Source organism: Prinia subflava, chromosome 2, assembly GCF_021018805.1.
Source record: "Prinia subflava isolate CZ2003 ecotype Zambia chromosome 2, Cam_Psub_1.2, whole genome shotgun sequence".
Lineage (NCBI taxonomy): Eukaryota > Metazoa > Chordata > Aves > Passeriformes > Cisticolidae > Prinia > Prinia subflava.
This window is the reverse complement of record NC_086248.1, coordinates 57,520,430-57,541,717: the sequence shown is the minus strand read 5'-3', so window position 1 is coordinate 57,541,717 and position 21,288 is coordinate 57,520,430. Positions and strand designations below refer to the sequence as shown.

General features: G+C 41.8%; 1 protein-coding gene across 1 annotated transcript; it reads right to left on the bottom strand.

The window, feature by feature from the left end:
- Positions 1–461: 461 nt before the first annotated feature.
- GINM1 (glycosylated integral membrane protein 1) lies at positions 462–19,192 on the bottom strand. The gene is made up of 8 exons (XM_063390085.1): positions 19,033–19,192; positions 10,435–10,494; positions 10,162–10,258; positions 7,292–7,443; positions 4,954–5,110; positions 4,064–4,194; positions 3,176–3,339; positions 462–1,407 (listed from the first exon to the last, which is right to left on the bottom strand). Exons 1-8 carry the CDS (start codon positions 19,135–19,137, stop codon positions 1,296–1,298), a joined length of 978 nt encoding a protein of 325 aa, XP_063246155.1. The 5' UTR covers positions 19,138–19,192; the 3' UTR covers positions 462–1,295.
- Between the last annotated feature and the right edge of the window lie 2,096 nt (positions 19,193–21,288).

The window sequence follows — 21,288 nt, the reverse complement described above, 5'->3', positions numbered from 1 at the left end:
GGTGTGTACCACAGTGCACTGCTGGGTGGTGGAGTTGGGCTTGGTTTTTTTACAAGGCCACGTCAGTGTTAGAAATGTTCCTTTTATCACTGCAGTGCTGTCAGTTCAGTGAGACGATGAGAGTTGTTCCTGTCACAGACCAGCTGTAAGGACCAGCATCTGAGTAACTTGGATCTCATGAAACTCAGGATAATGTTTCCTTAGGGCAGGAGGAGGGGGGAATCCCAGCTTTTCTCCCTCGCTCTGTAACACCTCCAGCTGAACATGGGTAATTCTGATCACTCAGATGATAACTGTGCTCAGTCTAGTGCCAGGCAGTTACAGCTGGGAGGTTTTTTTTCCTACTCATTCTTTTGAAAAACAATTTTTGTGAGTAAAAACAGTGAAAAGCTAAGGAACAGATAGTGCCCCGAGTCTGAAATGTTTGGCCTTAACTATAAATGCACACATGAAACACAGTCTAATAAACAATTTAAATATTTATTTGAAAAATGTTAACAGTACAAACTGGCATGAGCAGACTGGGCCTACTCAGCAATAGTAAGCCAGTATTTCTGTAGAATTTAATGGAATTTTCATTTTTCTTTTGGGACTTCATAGAGTACTGCTGTCGCAGATACAAAAAGCAAGCTGGTAACAACTGCTAACGCTTTTTATGAGTGGAAGGGACCATAAAAATGTAAAGTGCTTGAAATAGAAATCTGCTGTTCAAATTTTTGTTTTGCATATATAAAATGTCAGTCAGATCTTTTGAGTAACACAAATGTTTGGTAGTGGTATCTTCCTTGCAAGACACACTTGACCCTATGAGACCTGGAGCCATGTGGGGCAGCTTTGCTTAGGTTTGCAGGCACAGCTGATGTTTGCAATATTCCCTCATCTTTTTCTGAAGAATGCTATCTGAGGACTTAAGGACACCCTGAATTTCATCACTGTGTTAGTCAGGACAGCTGACTCAGTTTACGGGCATGAAGGCAGCCAGCATCCTGTCTGAGTATGGAAAAGTGACTTCACAGAAGTTAAACCAATGGTAGCCCCCAGGGTGGAAAGCTGTTCTGTTTTTAAGCTTCTGAAAAGGCAGCTGTTCTGTTTTGAAGTTTCTGAAAAGGCTGCTTGTTTATGGAGAGGCACAAGGAAGTCAGTTTTAGGCCTTGGCCTGAGTGGCCCTTTATCAATTAATCAACTGACTTAGTTTTCTTAGTAGGAAAAAAACAAGGTATTAAGATCAGGTGCCAAATATCAGATCAACTAAAAGTGTGTTTTTAAAAACCAGTAATTCCAAAGTAAATACAGTATTAATTAGCACATGCTTTCTCATCTAAATAACTTTTCCTGTCTGAAAGGTCTGAAGGCAGGCTGATGGTAGTCACAGGTACAAAGCTGACTTGATCCAGGAGAAGGATGCCTCTGAAAGGTAAGGTTACCTGGCATTAGAAAACAATACACAAAACATTCTGTGTTCTAAACATTAAACTTATTCCTAAACTCCCCAAACCTAATTTAAATCAATGCATCAAGTATTACCCTCATAACATCTCTTACATGATATGCAAGTTGCAATGAAAAATGCTTCCAAAATGTACTGCCTGTGGTTTCTGAGGGCTCCCTTTGCTCAGTTTCTGCATCTGAAACACCAGCAGTGTAGGCTCTATCTGCTCAGTTTCACAGTAGTCTAAAACTGTTTGCTGTCAGGACCTACAGCTGATTCTCCAGGACTCAGCCACAGCCTCCAGTTGCATCAGAGTAACACAGAATGGCATTAAAGACTTGGGGTGAGGTCCCAACTCACATCTGCAACTGTCATTCACCAGATGGGATGTTCTGCTCATTCTTACTGGTTTATAATCCTGAGTTAAACCTTTACCATTCTTTAAAGGACCACTTTACACAGGTAGTAAAAAAATAACTGTGGTTTAGGGGTTATGGTTTTTTTAAAGATGAGGGGGTGGTTCAAATTCTTTACACACTGTAACAAGGCATGAGCAAGCCCCATGTTCCTCAAGTGGAAGAGAAATTACTGCAAGCTGGTTGCTCTGCTATGGACAGGCCATCATCCACTTTGCTGAAGTCTGCTGGGATTAGAATTTTCTTCCTAGTTCTACTTAGTTCAGTTTCATACATGGCAGTGTTAAAGCTACTCACTGCCAGTGGTAAGCTGCTTACTGCTGGGGAGAGTACAAAGTGTTTCTCCACTGTTTCTGCTCTAACCAGGGCAGCCCTCCCACCTGACAGCACGCTGTGTGAACTGCCAGGGGAAGCCCTGCCTCTTCTGTCACTGCAGTTTCCAACGTTCCTCATCTTCCACCCCTCCCTTTTCCCAGTTTGTCAGAAGGCCCGAGGCCACTGGTACCCCTGAGGGGATACATGAATTCACTGCATGCAGGCCCATTCAGAGGCACAGCTGAGCAGCTGCATTTGAAGATACCAGCTGTGCTTGAGGCTGATGGTGCACACTGTGCTGTCAGTCGCTTCTCAACATAAAGGTCCAAGGGACAGCTCTTCCAGAGCTGACTTAGGTTGCTTTAAAAGTGCACATGCTTGCCCATTCCAGCATTAAATCTACACTGATTTGTTACCTGCAGCTACTAATTCATATTTCTGCCCCTTTTTCTGAGACCTTGCATTCCCAAAAAGTGTTAGTGTTGCTGGTCACACACCAAGTGGATACAGCCCTTGCAGGGAATCACCTTAATTGTGGCCTCTTGCCACCCCTGCCAGCACCAGTCACTATGGCTTGGAAGCTGCCTACAGAGGTAGGTCCCCTTGGAGAATTCCCACACAAACTTGTGAACCCAGTATTGAGGCCTTTCAGAACTACTGTACAACTCCAACACGGAGTATGAAAAGATTTGGAGACGTTGGAATTGTTTAGCCCTAGTTCCCTCTCCTTTCTTGGAACTACCTTAATAGCATCTCACAATGTAGTCCTTAGAAGACTTGATAAAAATTTGGCAGTATGACAGTTCAGCTAAAGACATTTCCAATGAAATACTTCCCCATGTCTCTCTGAAATGCCTGTGTGTCAGAAGTGCACTTGGAATGGAAAGTTACCAGTAGCTTTCTCAGTGAATTTTTGCTACCATTATCCTACACAATGGGCCTGCTTCTTGGAAGACGCTTTTAGTCAATATTTTGCCTTCATCACAGCAAAAAAACAATTACAAAAATTACTTACTTATTTTCACAGGAAGGGAGAATCACTTTTAAGACTCTGATAATAAGAGCTGCTCCAACAATTCCAACAACAACAACTTCCATGAAACTAAACAAGATAGGTAAAGACTGAAACCAGAATCTGCACAACCTTTTTCTCAGGTCTTCCACCCACTGGCACATCACCTACAAAACAGGTACAAATACAAAGATGACAAAACAAAAACAAAGCAAGTGATTGGGGATTTTTTTTTTATTTTTTTTTTTAGCTACTGGTAAATCACATTACATGGTGATAATTTTACTTAAACTCATATATTCTTAAACATACCTAAAAGCATGATGGAATTGATTGGTGGCTCAGTTATGTTTATTGTTCAAAGTTTGAAACAGGTGAAGGTTTAGTTCTCTATTCATTAAAGGGCCCTTTGGAAAACCAAGGACACTTGAACAGCCAGACAGTGGCTTATATGTAACTGTGAGTGTTTTGGCCACAGAGGAGGCCATGAAACCCATCCTTGCCTAAGCTGGAACTGAAACTTGTTCAGCTGTTACTGTGTTTCCTACAGGTGAGACCAGTGGTCCATTCCACACTTGGGCAGAATCACGAGAAAATGGTGGACTTTAAGCAATATCTGAACTTGTCATAAATGTTTAGCTCAGTATAATATAAATATCACAACTGACTATCATGAAGTATCTGTGTGGTCAGAATATGGCAAGATTTAGAAGCCAAACAGATTCCTACTAGACTTGCCACTGCAAGTCATTTAGGAGGGGGCATTTTTTGGTTTATTTCAGGTTTATCTGCAGAAATCCACTGGGCTTAGTGCTTGTCTGTCTTTAAATAATTATATTTATATATTGATAATTATACTAATAATTAAAACAAGCAAGCAAACAAAAGCACCTTGTAGGAAGATGGAGGCTCTATCCTAAGAGGGGTCTCTGGTAACTTGCCAGGCAATGTCTCTTCATCCACTGTAGTTTCTGCTTGCTGGATGAGGTACTGACTGGTAGTTTGCAGTGGATCTTGAATATCTGAAGAAGAAAAGCTAGATTTAGTGGAGAGTTTGCTTTTTGTTTGACTCACTCTGCAGGAAAATAAAGACATGCTGTGTTTCTCTACAGAGGGTACAGTTCTCATACATTTACTGCAAGAACATAGAAGGCTTTTTTTGACGTGAGTAGTGAATTTGATAAGAAGCAGAAACAGTGGTACAGTGCAGCCTTTAGCTATGCCCTTAGCTGTAAATTTAAGCTGTCATCAGATTAAAAGGTGAAGGGACTAGATCAAAATATTCTACTCCAATTATATCCTTGACAGTTTTTGATTAAACAAAACTGAAATAAAATTAAGGCATCAAATAACTTCCATTGCTTTAAAGTTATTCAGGTTTAATAACACAAAACTGTTCTGTGGTTTGGAATTGACCCAGACAGGTATTTCCTCTACAGTTTTCTCTTTCATTCTCAGGAAAAAGGGTGAGCTGTAGAGAAACTTCCATCACAGATCTGTGAGAGAAATTTATTCCTGTCAGATGTCTGGAGTGCAGACTGCCAAGTATCAAGTACTTCAAAGGAGAACAGATTTCGAAACAAACAAATAAAATACCTAATATTAAGAGTAGAATTTAGGTGTTTTGAAAAAATATAAACCAAGACATATAAAATAAAACCTGTCCCTGTTACTGAAGACATTCTTTCACTAAGTAAAACAAGGGATAAATGATGCTCTTTTACCCTGTAAAGCAATACATTGAATATGGATGAAAATACCACTTAACAGCTGAGAGATACCTTTTCCTGAGAGGTTGGGCAGTGTAAATAACACGTCGTTGTCCCTTGGCATGGAATACAGCATGCTCTCTTTCAAAGGGACGGTGTAGTTGGAATGTCTAAGCACTCTCAGGTCCTTCACTAAAATATCTATTTCTGTTACTTCTTCCTGCTGAACCTACAAAAGATGCAAACATGATATTACCGAGTTTAAAGCAACACTGAAGCAGGTTGGCAGAGGACACCAGTACATCCCAGAAAATTCCAGGCCACTAAGATGCTCACACAGGGCTGTTATAACATGAATTAGTATTCTTTGTTTTCACCTATCACACTTCTGTAGACCACACCACATCAGAAAATACACTGAACAGACTGGGTCTTTCTCCCTGCCAAAGCACATGGTAGTCAGTCCATGGGTTTTTAACCTAGTCTTACACAGCACATCACCATCCTCTTGCAGGGAGGCATTTTAGGGCATGGAAAACTCAGGTATGTAGTGAAAGCACTTGCAAGCACTGAAAGCCTTGCTGAGTTAGACTGACACTTTTGATCTTGCAGGATTATTATTGCTTGTTTTCAACAACTGAAAGCCAAGTGTCACAGCTTTTGACAGTGTCCTGCTTGACATCCTTGTCTCCAAACAAGAGATGTGCACTTGACAGATGGACCAGGCAGTGGATGAGGCATTGGCTGGATGGTGGCACTCTAGAAATTTGCAGTCAATATCCAAATGTAATCAGTGACATGTGGTGTCCTCAGGGATGGGTATTTGCACTGATGCTGTTTAACAACTTTGCTGGCACTCACGGACAGTGAGACTGAGTGCACCCTCAGCAAGTTTGTTGATGACACCGTGTGGTCAGCGTGCTGAAGGGAAGAGACACCATCCAGAAGCAGCTGAGCAGGCTTGAGAGGTGGACCCCTCACCAAGTTCAACAAGGCCAAGTGCAAGGTGCTGTACCTGGGTTGGGGCAGTTCCAAGCACAAGTACAGGCTGAATGGATAAAGAGCAGCCTTAGAGAGAAGGACTTGGGAGTGCTGGTCGATGAAAAGCTCAACATGACCTGGCACTATGCGCTCACATTCCAGAAAGCAAGCTCTGTCCTGGGGCTGCATCAAAAGCAGTGTGGCCAGAAGGTTCAGGGAGGTGATTCTGCTTGCCTGCTGTGCTTATGTGAGACTGCTTTTGACTTAATCAAGGAAACAGCACTAGCTTTCTGGTTATTTTACTAGGTCCCTATGAAAATCTGAAATGCATTGTGCTGTCCAGTTTGAGGCCTGGAATACAATGCCACTGCTGTGTAACAACTGAATCAAACCACGATATCTTAGGCTATTATCAGTGGGATAAAGACCTCGTTGGAAAAGCTACAGACCTCTCAGTGGGGCTTTTCACTACCAGAGTAAGATTCTGACATGATACAGATCCCTGTAAAAAATACTACATGCTGACCATGCAGTTAATCAAGGATCAGTGGTACTATCATCATTATCCTTTAAAAAACAGAAAAGGGCAGAACACAAGCCAGCTTCAAAAAAGCCTGGCCACATGTAAGATGCAGAAGTACAGAAGCAGAAATATTACACAGAAATAAGCCAGTTGCTGGCTTCAGCAGCTGGACCTTTTCTACATAATCTCTTTGGTTGGTAAATCAACTACCCCATACAGGTAATTTTGAGAACTCAGTTCTGCACATTTCAATCTAAGCTAGAATTGCAACCCCTCACATTGACTGCTATTTGTGCAAATACAGTTAGAACTGGAGGGTGTGGAATCACAGTTAGAGTGGAGGTGCTTGTTCATCTCAAAATCCATGTTCATTGTCAAGGTTCATACTATGTTACATGCAAAGTCTTCTATGGCTAAGCTCTCAGGTGTAGTGGGCTTTCACAATAAGCCCACTTGCCATAAGAATTTCCTGCTGCAAGCTGTTCCCTGTGCTACCTCCTTGAAACCTTTTGTTAGCTTGGATAAACAGTGGGGAAAACCTGAAGACACAGAATGAGCCAATGCCCCTTTTGTTTGTTTTGAACATTATTTTATAAATCAACTCTTGCTTGTGAGTCTGGCTTTGCTTGCACAGGTTCACTTATTCAAAGTGCATGTGATATAGTAAATGATAATTATTAAAACATTAATAGAAGCATTAAAACTTGAAGTTTCCTCATGAAACACTCCCACTATTATACTGCCAACTCTGCTGTTATCTCCCTCAGTACTGTGTTAGTTAACATTAATTTACACTTTGTGTTCTAATCACCAGCCAGTTACATGTAAATCTTTTAATCCTTGGGAACTACTTGCCTCTCCTAAATTAAAAACAAACAGAATGTTGTAGCAGGTGGGTTTTTTTACCTGTTTTCCATCAATTTCTGTCACTTCTTCCTGAATGACAATCAGCTGCAAGTCGGAAGCGGATGCCAAAGGCCACTGGTGAACCATGATGCGAACACTGACGGTTCCCAGGCGCTGCTGATCTGGTAAGTTATCCAAGCTTCTGTTCTCCACTGTTAACACACAATGTCATGATTTTCAAAGAGAAACCACCTCAACCAGAAAGCAGTACCCGGCCATAGAGAAAACAGATGCAACTCTGACATAGATGCCTTTGCACATGCAGCACCTGAATGGAGAAGTCAGAGTACCACTGGCATCAAACCAGAGATGCCAGAACAGCAGTACAGAACATCTGCGCTATGCTGATGTCCTTAACACTTCCAGTAACTGCTTTTATAACCAGCAGTTATCTGGGCAACAGCTAAAAGAGGTGCCATGATTTTTTTACATCACCAAATCAGACTCAGAGCAGATCTCATAACACAGCAGAGCTTTACAATCCATCCCCTAACTCAGGGGGCCTGCACACAATGTTGCATCTTTGCCTTTGAGGTCTGCATTTAAGCACTCTAAGCAGAGCCCTTTGGCTTGGTTTGCTGCATTCTTATTTCAGTTGTCCAAAGGAGTTCATAAGAGTAATGCCACAGCCTAGCCAGGCACCTGTGTAAACATCTTGGTTTGTACAACACTTCTCTTCCTCTTGAATACAGAAACAAATATGCTCTTTTTCAGGCACACTGCATCTCCTGCTCAAGATGAGTGCCAGTTCCCTCCTACATATTTTTCTATCCCCCTCTCTGTTTTCATATGTGATTGGTGACACCTCAACCTCTCTTCCTACCCAAACGCTTTCAGCTATTCCAACAACTTAATATTCTACAAGTACACGCAGAACCGCCTTCCTACCCTGGCTGTTTCTGCACAGTCTTAGTATCCTTCTCCCAGCTACCCCACCTCTGCTTCAGGTGAGGGCATGCTAGCACTGAAGGCCTGGAGAAGCACAAGAGTGGAGGTGAGGGATCTCTCCAGCCTGCAGATACCAAGGGACACGAACCGAGACCACACCATTCCTGCTGCTAAGCCACTGGTCCCTTGCAGTGCTGAGTCTGTCATGTAATGTGGGATAAGGCTTGATCTGGGTCTCTCAGTCACACAGTCACTACTCCGTGTATCCACTACTTTTATGCTGTGATCCCTGTCCTCATAAAGCTATATTTATTATTTAAAATATAGAAAAATACTTTCTGGCATAATTTAGTAATGTCTTCCATTGCCTAAGTTAGTGGCAGAAAGAAAGTTCCCTACAGGTGTGAGCCAGGGCACTAACCTGGTTGCTGAATGTTTTTTGACTTGGAGCAGCAAGCATGCACTGAAAGCCTCCAAGATGCCAAGCAGCTGAAGCTCCCTGTGTTCCCAGCTTTTACCACGTGTCAGGCTGTTCAACCACCACTACATTCACAGGAGTGAGAGATACACTTCCAAAACTGACATTTGGCGGAACTTCAAGAGGGGAAATAGGTGCCAAGAATGATCTGACAACCACCTCAGAGTACATGGTCTCTAATATTCAAAAGCATGATTATTAAGGTCAAGTTTTGTTTTTATACACTCAGGAGTATTTCTCCCTCCTCTATTAGTAAGTATCTTGGTATTTCTTTAGCATTTTACAAACACTACCTGAATCTGTTGTCAATAATTTAGTAAGGAAATACTATAAACATTACATTGCAGGTAAGACAGAGAGGTACTGTGCTGGGGACTCAGACTCAAACATGGAGATAAAGAGTTCCAGGTTTCTAGCTCCCTGGTCAAATCAGTATTTTCCTCACTGTTTCAGATTCAAAACTAGTCACTGCAAATGCTACAACTATGCTTTGGGAAATTAATCAGAACTACAGGAGAATGCTCAGGAGCTATCAGTCAATAAAATCACATCTGTTTTTCTGAAGTGAGTTATTTTGCAAGTAAATGACATTTTGCCATGGTTTTGTGCCAGAAAAAGAGAAATTGATTACTGCTCTCCCTCTCCAGAAAAGAAATACTGTCAAATTAATAATTGATCATGCTTGGGAAAGAAGAGCTCAAGCAACAAGGTCACCGGTCAGAGAAGCAATTTGAAAAAGTGTTAGTATTCTGTAAGTGCCTGATGAGGATGACCTCAGATATCAACCTAAAGACTGGCTGCATCTCATGCAGCAGAAGACTGTTCTCAATACAACAGAAGCCTAAATCAAACAAGTCTTTGTTTAATTTATGTTACAGTATGCTCTGTGGATCTCGAAAAAAATCACAGTACTTTTCATTTTTTTTACAAAAAATGTAGCACCGAATCAGTAGAAAAACACCAGGTTCAAGACAATGTGAAGTCGTTAACTACTGCAGGACCCTACAAAAGTGCAGTATTTGTGCTATAATATCCTGTCTGGCAGAAACTTGTCTGTCCAATAGACACAGAAGTGATATAATTAAAAGATCTTCCTACCAACAATTCATACTTCTGTTATTGAATCTCCTTCTGGATATATGCCAACCAACCTAGGGACACGGCCATTAGCAGGGTGGAGTTGCGTCCTTCTGTTTACATTGTCTAGCTTGTAGTGCAAAAACATTCTTTTGAAAAGATGGGCAGAGTCTGGATTTCAGATTAGACCATATACACACAAGCCTGTTAATGTGACTTGAGATGAAGGCAGTAAGGTTTTTTTTGATCCGTTTTAATACCAGAATTGTCCTACCTTGGGAAATGTTTTGCTTCCACAATGCTCTGGTTTACAAAATACAGAACACATAGCTATTGTAAGCTTTGGTTACTAGACAACAGGGAAGCCAAATACCCCAGGGGATGGAGTAAAATAAAATAATAATAATAAAAAAAAGAGAATACTCACATATTATTGTTTGACATGTTACGTGGGCAACCCCACTTTTCATAGGAAAGTCATTCAGATAAACCTGTCCATTAACATAGGTGATGTTGAAAAGAACCTGAAAGAAAGACAGCCAGAATGAGTGTATGTTTCCTGCTCCTGTGCTGCCATTCTGCTCTCAGAGGGACACACTCCATACTGACTGACATCAGAATAAAGGATATACTTGCAGCTGCTGCAGACTTTGCTTCACTGCATATTAATTCACTGAATAAACAGAAAAACCGGACAAACCTGTCCTTTGTGAAATTCTCCACTGGTGTTCAGCATCATAACACCAACTCTGATTGCTTCCTGGAAAAAAAACCAAAACAGAAGAGATGTAAGTTTGAGAAAACACATGAGCACTAAGTACACTGCAGGCCACTTTCATGGACTGCCCTGGCAGAACAACTTTGTACTAATCCCAGAGTGCATTCCCAGGCTTTCTAACCAGCAGAGACAAGGAAAATGAATATGCTTCCTTGTTTCATGTAAGGATTAGTCTGCTTTTTCACTCCTCTTTTTAATAGAGAGGATTGATGAGAAAGAATGACATCTGCATCCCCCTATGTATAGCTTGTGGTTTTTTTGTAATAAAGACAAAATAGTAATAATAATAATCACTTGTTTCATAAGGACATAATGGAAGTCTCTCTTATTAGCTGAAAAATAATAAACCACAAAAGGTAAAAATCAGATTCTGTGTACATTTTTTTAAGCACTCCAGTTAGTCTTCAAACTGAAGTTTAATACATGTTAGTCTATAGTAAAGAGCATTCAATTTTGTCAGCAGAAATACAGTTTCTTTGGTTATGATTCCCAAATTATGCCACATGGGACACAGAAAATGGGGATTTGCTTCTTTCTTTCAAACCCTAATTGCTGTAATTTGTTGAATCACTCATTCTGTCCTCTCATTTCTCCCTCGTAATTTCTGGGGCTGCTTTGTAAATGGGACCTTAAATCTCCCAGGTCTGTCCCTGAAAAAACTACATACAAAAATCAAATCTTACATGCACATAGCCAAAAGTAATGATTGTCACACTGCTTTCCTCAGACACCTCTTCCAAAATAATGTTAAGCTCCATATTTGGCTTGTGTGAGCCTTAAATCATTACAACTTCATTTCATTAACACCTGGACATGGCACTTAGTGCTTTGGTCTAGTTAACTGGGTGGTGGTCAGTCAAAGGCTGGACTTGATCTTAGAGGTCATTTCCAATCTAAATGATTCAGTGATTCTGTGGATCCGTTTTCCTCTGGAAAATGTCTCCATACCTTCAGCATCTTCTTGAGCTCTGTTGTTGAGTCATTGTTTCACAACCAACAGTTAAAAAGTGAGTCATGTCTCAACAAGAAGTTGAACGTGCTCAGAATTTAAAATAAATAAAAATGTAAATACAAAAAAGACTTTTCATTTAGTATTTTTACACAACACTGGATTTTCAGCCAGAAAATACATGAAATACACAGTACCTAACATAATACAACCCCAGTTCACGAACAGAAAACTTCTGAAGCATGACTATAATGTCAAAAAAATCATTGAAACAATGGGTGTTAATGAGCATACTGAAGTAGCCAGAACGGTCAAAAACTGAAAAATAACCTCTAAGTCCAATTCAGCTGCAATCTGGCATCATGAGAAGAATGGTTTAAAACCTAACACAGATAACCTTTTGGTTCAAAGTGACTTGGAAATACTTCAGACCCATTTGGCATATCAGTAGGAAAACTCCCTGGCCACCAGGACCAAAGAGATCAAATCTCTTCCTCAATGCCCCTTCTATGAAACACGTTTTTATATTGACTTTCCTTCAAAACTTAAATCCTAGCTATTCAAAAGAAATGAAAATTACCAAATTAGTCAGACAACTGAAGTCTGTAACTGAAAAAACAAACTGAATTAACTGTATAAACATAGGATATATTCTATCCTGTCTTCCTGTAATTTCCTCAAGCCACTTATTTTCTTCTCATATGTTAAGAATTGTGTATATTAATAATAAAAATCCACCAAACTTTTATATCTTTTAGCTCTTAGCATTCAGAACTGTAAGTCTTTTACACTCTCAAACTGTTAAAAAGATTACCAAAACTTTGTGGCATCACTTCCTTGGTTTTTCTGTTTTCTGGGAATTCAAAGGGCACAAAAGATGGATTTTCCAGGCAGTCTTAATAGTCTTTCATTTTTTAAGCCACAAATTACATCTGAGGGGTTTTTTTTTTTACACAGAAAGTATTTCACAATCTTTTTTCACATCTACAAAGGGACTCACTGAGATTACAAGAAAAAGGAAATGACTGATGAAAAATAGGAAATTCCCCTCCTTTTTTTTTTTTAAATCAAATGCTTTATTTGAAAGTGAAGGGCATGAAGGAAGCTAGATATGCTCAACAATTGACTGTTAAATGCACAAAATTAGCTATATTTACAATGATTAGTTTCCTTCAAAACAGCTGTCAGCTCTGTTGACAGAGTATCCACAAGCACTGTTATGGATTCTGGAACATACTTAGAACTTGCACTTGAAGAGCATGTTACATGTTTAAGGAATGAAGTATTTCAGTGGATCACTTCTGTGCTGTCAAAGGTTCAAAAATCAGATTGTAAGGTGCAGACAAATAAAAGGGTTTAACCACTTGCTACCTCTGCCACTGAAGGAGAGAGTGAAGATCTCTCCTGCATATCATCCTTCCCTCTCATCCATCCCAAGTCAGTGAGGTAATTTAGCTCATTAAACTGGCACAGAAACTTTCCCTTATCTGCCAGATCGTTCTTCTGTCAGTTGAACAAGCAAGGAAGAGTTGGAAAAGCAGAAGAGACCCAAGGACACAGCTGGGAAGAATGAGCTGTGCTCCTTGTTCTGATGGACGCAGATTGTCAGACTGCCTCTGCTGCATGATCTGTCTGTCCTTGCAGCATCTCCTCGGGAGATGTCTGTCCTCACCACCACCTCAGGTGATGATGATGCATCTCCTTAATGGTACAGGTTTATAAAGCTCCTCAGTAACTCAGAGCCATGATCAGTGTTCCCCTACAGCAGCTGTATCATGATCCTTGCAATTTTGTGTTCACAAAACAGAGAACGCATACTGTTGCCTTGCCTGGGCCTAGTCTGTTCACATCCAGATCCAACAAATCTACTGATATCTTCCCATATTCTGTAGATCCATTCTACTCAGTTGTCATATGCTCTCGTTTTGCAATTTATGAACACGTTGTTCATTACTCTTTGTATCTTCCCACAGAAAACAGCAGTGTTCCAGCTCAGTCTTGACCCTTCCTTGAAGGCGAATTTCACACTGCTGTCTTCCCATGGGCTCCCACTGGTGTCTCCTGCAGCATCACACTCAAAACTCAGTGAGGCCTGCTGTGGCCAATCCTCCTGACCCTACACATACTCCATAACAAAATCTACAGGACGGCAAGAACAACAAGGTGCGTGCCAAATGCAATGAAAAGCTGGGCAGGAGTGCTGGGGGAAAGGAAGCAGCAGCTCACAGGAGAGCAGAGCACCATCCCAGCTAGTCCACTTTCATCCACAGCAGGGAAGAAGTGATGCATGGCACTGCCCCTGTTATCACAAGCCTGATTGGTACCTCTTCAATATCTGCACGTTGCTAAGTGCTCAAGTGGTTTATGCCCCCTAAAGGGGTGGGAAACAGATGTGGCAGGTCAACAGCTCTTGTACCAGTCCTTCGAGATGAAATGCCTGGTCTGACAAGCCACACTTGCTAGAAAGTGCTCCAGTAATAATTCGAACCCCCATCTTTCCAGTCCGAGGGCTGAAGACTCACACACTTACAGAACATCCTTTAATTTCAACAGAGATTTTTTTTTTATGTTCCCATAATAAAATTCACAACTTGACAGTGGAGGGGAAGAAAGTGTTTTATAGTGCTTTGTAGCTATGTCTGGTGGTTATGTACTTCAGTACTAAGAAAAGTAAATAACCCCACATCCCTTATTTTCTAAAAGCACAATAAGCCAATCCTGGAACAACAAAGCCACTGAGAGCAGAGCACTACAGGGAACTCTGCAAGAGTCCGTACTATTGCACTGTCAATTTCTGGAGAAGCCTCAACTATGAGTGTAAAACTTGGTTGTATAACTTACAATATACTTTTCAGTATTAACAATATCATAAAAGCTTCAGACAGGCCTGCAATTTAAAAGGTTCTGAATTCACTGGGATATTTCAAAAAGCAGCACTTTAACAGAGCCAGAATGAAAGGACAGCCCCAAGAAGCAATTCAAATCCCCAAGAACTGGAGTGTGCTTTCAGCTTACCATTGACCCTGTTCCATACCTTGCAGCCCCTTATCCTCTCCTGTGCTGGTAAATGCCTTCACACAAAGCTCCAATCTGCACTAAAAATGGCCCTATCATTCTCAATGGTCTTACAGGATGTAAATGCCTCTCCTGGGTTTTCCTATGATTTCTCATCCCTGTTTTAGTGCTCCAGCAGTGATATTTACTGGCCACAGGACCTCCAAAGAGGACAGCACCCCTACCACAAATATAAGTCATTCTGTTCTAGGACAGCTAGGCAGCAGCACTAACAGTGTGATGGCATAGGTTACAGTGAACTAGTGAATTTCTGTGAGCTTGGATCAGCAGAGGTAAGTAGGTAGTGATCATTTTCTAATTATTTTCTCTTTCACTGTGTGCTGCAACAGAACCCAGGATTGTTAACTGGGGCAGTATGATCACAGTGGCAGCAGAATAATAAGGGGAAAAATTGTCAGCAAGAATATAAACCATCTGGCATAAGTTAAAAGGGAATATTCATTAATTCTCAAAGACTAACACCACATTTCACTTAATATTGCTTTTTAAGAAAAATGCCGCAAAAGAGAAAGCTGATGGATCCAATCCTGCAGGAACTTCAAACAGATCTGATTATCTGATTAAAGAATCATGGAAAAACTTTATCCACAGGCAGTGAATACCTGATGGGGTGCACTGTTCAGTTTTTCCCAGTACAGGATAACTGTTCAGTCCTACACAGCTGCATCAGCCACACAAACCCCATCCAGACTCTGCCGCTAGCAGCCGGCCCACTTGCAGCACAGCTGTTCTCTGTTGAGGCTCTCCAAACAAGGCTCTTTCTGCACTGCAAGGCCTGTGGGAAGCCAAGTGGGCAGTCCCAGAACAGATGGCACAAAGCCTTACAAGAAGGCCAGCTGTACAGAGACTTGAAAGGCAGACAATCTCCTCACGGCCATTACATAGGCACTGCTGAAACCCTATTTGTGACTGAAGAATGTAAAGTTCGATGCAGGTTGCCAAACGGGTAAAAAAAAAAAGACAAAACTAACAACCTGTTTCTAAATTTGAGAAGAGATTATGGGAAAAGAAGTGTCTGAATAGACAAACAAAACTACCACACGAACTCACACCACTTGAGTCCTGGCACTCACATGGACAACTGGCTCCAAATAGTGTAATTACATATTGCAATACAGGGCTCCATGATCCATGCTTCACATAATTCTTTCACAAGAATCAAAACAGAACTATGTTGTAGAGTCTTAACTGCAATCAGGCATAACTGAATTAAGAAGTAACCATGGTAAATGTTTGACACGACAAGTTAGAATTTCGCAAGTTTGCAGGGCTATAATTTGTCCCTCACATTTTAGAAAATTTCTGTACAAAATTTTCTCCATTGCGATTTGGCATTATTAAACTGCATGACAGAATTTTGGGTAAGATAACTACATCCAGAATTTTCTTAACTAGCTAAAGTTGAACCCTTTCTTAATACAATGATCTAACATGATGCTTTCCCTTTACTTTGCTTTTCTGAACAAGCACGCTTACTTTCAGTCCTTCCTTGTTTTACAATGACTCATTGTAACAGGGCTGATCCTTCCCTTTCCTTTATGTGTGTTACAAGAATTAACTGCCTTTGTATCCTCCCTATTAAACCAGCTCATACTATGGTATTTTATCATGAGTTTTAAAGGTGAATACTGTCTCACATCACAGAGACACGGTTGAATCATACTGCTTTAATTTAATCAAATGTACATAGGAAGATGATGTCAGCTCTTTTAGGCCTGAAATTCACATGTGCCAAGCTCCTAATAGAGAAACCAGCATAAAGCAATGGAAGAAACATTCCAGCACATTGCTATTAACAGGTTTCTTCTTTGATTAAAATATATTGTACTGACTGCATCAAATGGTTGATGTAGTGAAGATTATTCCTGCTGTTGTGAAACGACCCATCCACACAGAGGTTTCTTGCAGGCAACATATAACAGAAAAGCATTTTTTTTCCAGGCAACTGAACTGAACTAAAAAGAAAAAAACCTCTGGTAGGCAGGTATGTTATTTAGAAAGAACTCTGCTAGCCTAAATTATCACGAGGTAAACAGAATAAGCAAATAACATGGAGCAAATAACTAAAAGCATTAGCACTGCTTTTAGTCAGTTCCTATCAGCACATTAAAAAATACTCTGAAGCACAAAACCTTATCCTGATCTTTCATCAGAAACATTACTTTAACATGAAAGTCAGCTGTCTTATTGCATCATTCCCTTTAATTTTTTTAAAGAAATAAAAGCCCAAAACAAAACAACCCCCCAATTTTGTCTAAAATCAATTTTTAGTCCTGTTTTGTTTTATGCTGAGAAATAAAAACTGTAACAGACATGCTAATGTTAAAAAAAAAATTTAAAAATCCAGATTTCTAAACAGCTTTTTTAAGAAATTACAAGTATTGCACAACAGCTGAGGCGTTCACATTCCAGAGCTGAACAACAGCATTTCAGCCTTACAAAATGCTATTCCAGAGTCACAAGGCTTTTCCTCAGTCCTTCCACTATGGTTTCTCTAGCACCATTGCCATCAGCAAGGAGGTAAATTTTAACACTAGCTTTAATCCCCGCATGGAAGAGTTAACAAAATGCGAAGTGTTGCTGCTGCCTGCTCCCAGCCAGTCTGCAGCCCCAAGCCATCCTGAGGAAACAACACAGTTATTCCGACCCCATCGCCCACTGCACTGAGCTCGTGGCTTCTGAAGGCAACCTGACAGCATGGCGTTCCCACTCTGCCCATTCCCACTGCCTAGGCTCTTCTGTTCCTAACAGGCCACCAAAAAACAGCTCAGCGTCAAAAATCATTGATTCTTACTCAAAACTTTCTCAAGACACACTGCTCCTTTTGCATCAAAACTGGCCCTGTATGTACAAAACCAAATAGTGCAGGAGAATACGCAAGTTTTTATTTTGCCAGGTTTAATATTTAAAAAGAAAAAAAACACTAAAGTAAAATTTTGTATGTTCCTTTTTGACTCTTAGAAGAAATTTTCTGCCTATATGTAGGTCACCAGACCCCTATAAAATTAAGAGAGTGCAGACACTTCCAAACTAGCAAATCATGAGCTCACAAGACCACCCGAGCAGTACGGCACAAATGGACAAAATCAACCCCACAAACAGCACAGCTGTGCCCATAAGGCTTTACAGGTCCTCAGGCAAGCCCTGCTCACACCCCAAAACACACCTGTGCTATCTCTGACCCCAAGCTGCCTTACGTGGGACTGCCCCAGCACCCCTGTGCCCCGCTCACACTTTCACATCCGAAGACAGCAGACACAAATGTGCCTGGGTGTCCTTTAAAACTGCCAGTGACAAAGAACTTTAATGCTACCAAGCTGTAGTTTCAGTGTGGAAGTGAGCCAGTTTCTGGGTAGAAGGCGAGGAAGAGCGTAAGTCTGTATTACACTGTCACTTCGTGAGCCTTTCGGCAAATCCATGCCAGCACTCCCTTTCTCAGGGGGATAAGCAAAGTACCCAAGGATTGAGCTCCCTCCGCTCTCTTTTTCACACCTCATTTCAGGCATTCAGACACTTTTATAGGTGTCTGAAGATCTAGATCCCCGTTTTCAAGTCAGAGCTAAGGAGGTCTCTCTTCCGAAGTTCATAAAGAGAAGCAGAAACCAGGAAGTAAGGCCAGAAATGAATCCTGCTTCGCAACACAGGATGTGCCAGCACAGGGCCTCCTTCAGGCTTTCTTGGAAATGCTGCACTTAAATTACACTTATAAATAAATAACTCTGGAGGGAAAAAATGACATAATAAATTTTGTCAGGTAACAATAACTTCACACTGGCTAGATAAGTTGACTACAATTCCCTCACAACTCTTCCCTCTGTGACCTTACACTTTGGGTTCACAACTATAACATCTATCTGATAATGATTCAAGCTCAGGCAGAAGTACCCAGTTCTTCTGTAATTCTAGAGCTCAGAGCTCACCTGGTTCTGTGGCAAATCTTTTCATTCCCACCGGAAAGTTCTCCTAAGTAGTACCCAAAGAATTCCTTCCACTCTTTTAAAAAGCCATTTAAAAACTGATGCCACCAAGATACAGCATAGATATTGGAACAGAAAAACAGACAACACAATGCCCTGTGTATTTATAGATATACCAATACATCAAGCCCCTTTACTTGGTTCAATTCACCAGAAGGCTAGGCACAAGTGTGGACCTAACGCAGAGCGTACTTCTACGGCACCGAACCATGGGGATGTAGGCAGACAAGCCGAAAACATAAACACATCGACACTGCACAGAGTGCCGCTCTCCCCCCTCACAGCTGTCAGACACATCGAATCCTGTCCACACGAACCAGCAAAGGGACAGCGGAACCTCTGTCGCCCCGCGGCAGGGCCGGCTCACCCTGGTGAGGGAGCGGGGCACGGGCAGGGGCAGGAACAGGGAGAGGCGCAGGGACAGGGAGAGGGACAGGGAGAGGCGCAGGGACAGGGACAGTGGCAGGGACAGGGGCTGTGGCAGGGACAGGGCAGGGAGTGGGCTGGCCCCGGCGGTACCTGTCCCAGCGGCGCGGCCGGGCCCAGCAGAGCGGCGGCCAGAGGCGGCAGCAGCAGCGACAGCGACAGCGGCAGCAGCTCCCGACGTCCCAGCGCCGCCTCCATCTTGAGACCCGGGAATTAAAAGCAAGTGAAACATCAACAGGCGGGGCCGGGAGGAAGCGGGGGAGGCGGCGGGAGGGGGCTGGCCCTACCCCGGTCCTGCCCCTGTCCGTGTCACTGTTCACTGCTCCCTGCCCTTGTGCCTGTCCCAGCTCCCGGCCGGGCGGCGCCGCCGCCGGGACATCCCGAGTTCGGCGTTGCGGAATAAGGCGAGACGACGGAGCTGCACCTACAGGAGCCCGTCACGCTTAATAGGCGATTGCAGGCTCTGAAAGCACTAAGAGAGGTACCCGTAGAGACAGTGTTAATAATCGCAGCTGTTTGTGGAATGGCCAGCGTGTGTCGTGAGGCTCCCGTGAGGCGCCTGCTGTTGTCACCTGCTCTGCGTGCAGAGGGTCGTAGGGCCGGAGCAGTACCGGGCTGAGCCCTCAGCACCGCGCTGCTGGAAAGGGTTCTGGAAAGCAAAAGCAGGCAGAGTACTCCAGGAGGGAGCAGAAAGTCATCGGGAAGGAAGAAAGCACAAGATAAAGTTTTCAAGAGCGAGAGGTCATCATCCTAAAGAAGCGCAAGCAGAGGGAAACTTAGTAGTGGCATACAAAACCATAGAAGTCTCAGGCAAACATGAAGAAAACAAGCTGGACCACAAGTCCTCAGTGGATTTGAAGATAACAAGTGGGGTTTTTTTGCAACAAGAAGGACTGGCATTATCTATTAGCCAAAAATAGTAAACATGGTAAATGTATGAGCACCTTGTGTAGGAAGGTTTTACTGTCTTAAATTAGCTGTCCTGTTGAAGCAGTCTTCAGCCTGATTTTGCATTGCTCTATGACTCCCTATTGGTTGATAATGAACTTAAATCACAAAACCCACAGAAACTTCTTATTTTGTATGCAGTTCACATTCATGAGACACTGATACAAACATCTGGCACAAGGAACGAGGCTTTCGAAAATGAGGCCTGAGAGAGTCGTATATTGTGAAGTATGTTTCACATACGTCCACGAAACCCTCAAATATTTCATCCCTAAACACATCAGCAGTTCCCACTGTTTTAGAGATAGCAAAAATACAAAGTTGGCTGATTGCCTTTATAATATCCACAGAAGTCAGTAACAGAAAAAGGGATGAAAACTTTCATCTTAATTTCCACTATCTCTCTTCACGTCGCTTAGTTTACCTAAATTTCTCACATACTCATCATCCTCAAGATTTTTTATTTTTTTAATCCGTTGTGTTTGGTAACCTGAAAGCAATAGGTAAAGGATCTGTCCCTCCCCAACACGGCGTTTTGCTGCCTCTCCTGACGGCTGCAGGAGCATGTTCAGGGATATGAGGGCTGATATGGGGATAAGAGAATGCAGCTCTTGCCAGTACTTGCAGTCATTTGCATGTGCTGGTGGGAGGAAGTTTAAATCACCGAAATTCCTAACTATGAGTTGCATTCTCAAGAACTCAGAGTGGGGGTTGCCTTCCAGCAGGAGAATAGTACAGTATTTTGTGTAATAGATTCATTACCTCAAATGTTTACAAAATGCACCAGAGGCATAATAATTAATGTTATCAGGGTAGGTTGAAATGGAGGGAAGCAAAGATCCCTGATCTGCAGAATTTATAGATTCAGCAAAATTCAGGCTGGGTTCTGATCCAACCTTGAGGAGTTTAGCATCTCACTGAAATGGAATAGTAGATGAATGCCTATTCATTTTTGACTATCTCTTTTTGCAAGTTGCTTTGTAAACTACCTGTCAAGTAGTGCTTTCCTTCTGTCTCTGTTTCTATTGTTCTTTCCTTTTTCCATCTTTTCCACCCTCTTTTCCTCAATCTGCTCTCTTACTCTCTTTTTATTCTCCTGGAACTTAATTAAAACTTCAAAAATTATGGATTAATAGTGCTTTCAAGTATTTCTGTTTTCTTCAAATTTCAAAGCTTTCATTAGTCTCACAGTGTAACAGATGTCATAACAGTTTTATTTCATGTAAATAGTAAAATTCCTTGCAATAACTAAATAACTTATGATCAGTTTCACAGGTGAACTGTCCTTGGATGAAAGAGGAGCTACTCCGTGCTAGGAAAAGCTGGGAGCATAACAGGGCTTTCCCTCTGGGCTCAGCTGCAAGGCTCTTAGGCTCATCCAGTCTGCCAGTGAACATTTCC